Genomic DNA, 1,682 nt, shown 5'->3' on the forward strand with positions numbered 1-1,682 from the left:
GTATCCTACAGCAACAGAAATGTCAACATCAGAAAACCATTTGTCATCACAGAGTACATCAACACTTTCTTCAACATCAGAAAGCCATCCAACAACAGCGCATCTATCTTCCATAACTGGGTCTTCTTCAGAAGCCCATCCATTTGTGACACAACTATCATCAATAACTGAGACCCCATTCGAGACCACTCATGGATCATCACATTTAACCTCTTCAGGACAATCTTCGTCTGAATCTCATTCAGAAAACACTGCCGTTACACTGATGACGCAATCATCATCAGAAAGCCGGCCAACAATGACACCATTCTCCAGCAGCACTGTGTCAACAGCAGAAATCACTTCAGGACAAGCATTCGTGTCACCAGTGACTGAAACTTCATCAATGACACATTCAACAAGTAATGTGTCGTCCAAAACGGTGCCATCATCAGAAAGCAATCCAACAATAACACACGTATCACTAATAACTAAGACTTCATCAGAAGGATACCCACCGTCAACACAAGTGTCAGCAGAAACACAGACTTCATCAGAGACCCATTCAACAATGAAAGGATTGTCATCAGTTGTATCATCCTCAGCTAAAACCCATTCATCTCCACAAACTTCATCAGTGACTCCTTCCACAGCTAAATCCAGTTCACCAACATCACAACTCTCATCAATAACCCCATCATCTTCAGAAATCCATGGTACACATACCCAAAGACCATTCAGAACTGGTACTACATCAGAAACGTATCCTACAGCAACAGAAATGTCAACATCAGAAAACCATTTGTCAGCACAGAGTATATCAACACTTTCTTCAACATCAGAAAGCAATCCAACAACAGCGCATGTATCTACCATAACTGGGCCTTCTTCAGAATCCCATCCAGTAGTGACACAAGTATCGTCAATAACTGAGACCCCATCAAAGGTCACTCAGGAATCATCGCAATTAACCTCTTCAGGACAATCTTCGTCTGAATCTCATTCAGGAAACACTGCAGTTACACTGATGACACGATTGTCATCAGAAAGCCGGCCAACAGTGACAAAGTTATCATCTAGCACTGAATCACCAGCAGAAACCACTTCAAGAAAAGGATTAGTGTCATCTGTAACTCAGACACCATCAGTAACACATCCAAAAATAAGTAACGTGTCACTCAAAACTTTGACCTCAACAGAAAGTCGTCTAACAATGACACAATTACCATACAGCACTGAGTCAACAGCAGAAACCACTTCAAGTGAAGCACTGGTGTCAGCAGTGACTGGGGCTTCGTCTGTGACACATCTAACAACTAATCTGTCATCCAAAACTGTGACATCAACAGAAAGCAATCCAACAACAACACACATATCACCAACAACTAAGACTTCATCAGAAGGATATCCACCGTCAACACAAGTGTCAGCAGAAACACAAACTTCATCAGAGACCCATTCAACAATGAAAGGATTGTCATCAGTAGTATCATCCTCAGCTAAAACCCATTCATCTGCACAACCATCATCAGTGACTCCATCCATAGCTAAATCCAGTTCACCAACATCACAACTCTCATCAATAACCCCATCATCTTCAGAAATCCATGGTACACATACCCAAAGATCATTCAGAACTGGTACTACATCAGACGTGTATCCTACAGCAACAGAAATGTCAACATCAGAAAACCATTTGTCAT

General features: G+C 41.7%; 1 protein-coding gene across 1 annotated transcript in view; it reads left to right on the plus strand.

Annotated features, from left to right (window-relative positions):
- The window catches only part of LOC125486632 (mucin-3A-like), a 9,145-nt gene that overhangs the window by 3,513 nt on the left and 3,950 nt on the right, over positions 1-1,682 (plus strand). Inside the window, exon 2 of the mRNA XM_048614898.1 lies at positions 28-1,677. Within this exon, the coding sequence (XP_048470855.1) occupies positions 28-1,677 (1,650 nt within the window). The remainder of the gene's footprint in view (positions 1-27; positions 1,678-1,682) is intronic.

The sequence above is a fragment of the Rhincodon typus genome, chromosome 31, assembly GCF_021869965.1.
Source record: "Rhincodon typus isolate 14 chromosome 31, sRhiTyp1.1, whole genome shotgun sequence".
Lineage (NCBI taxonomy): Eukaryota > Metazoa > Chordata > Chondrichthyes > Orectolobiformes > Rhincodontidae > Rhincodon > Rhincodon typus.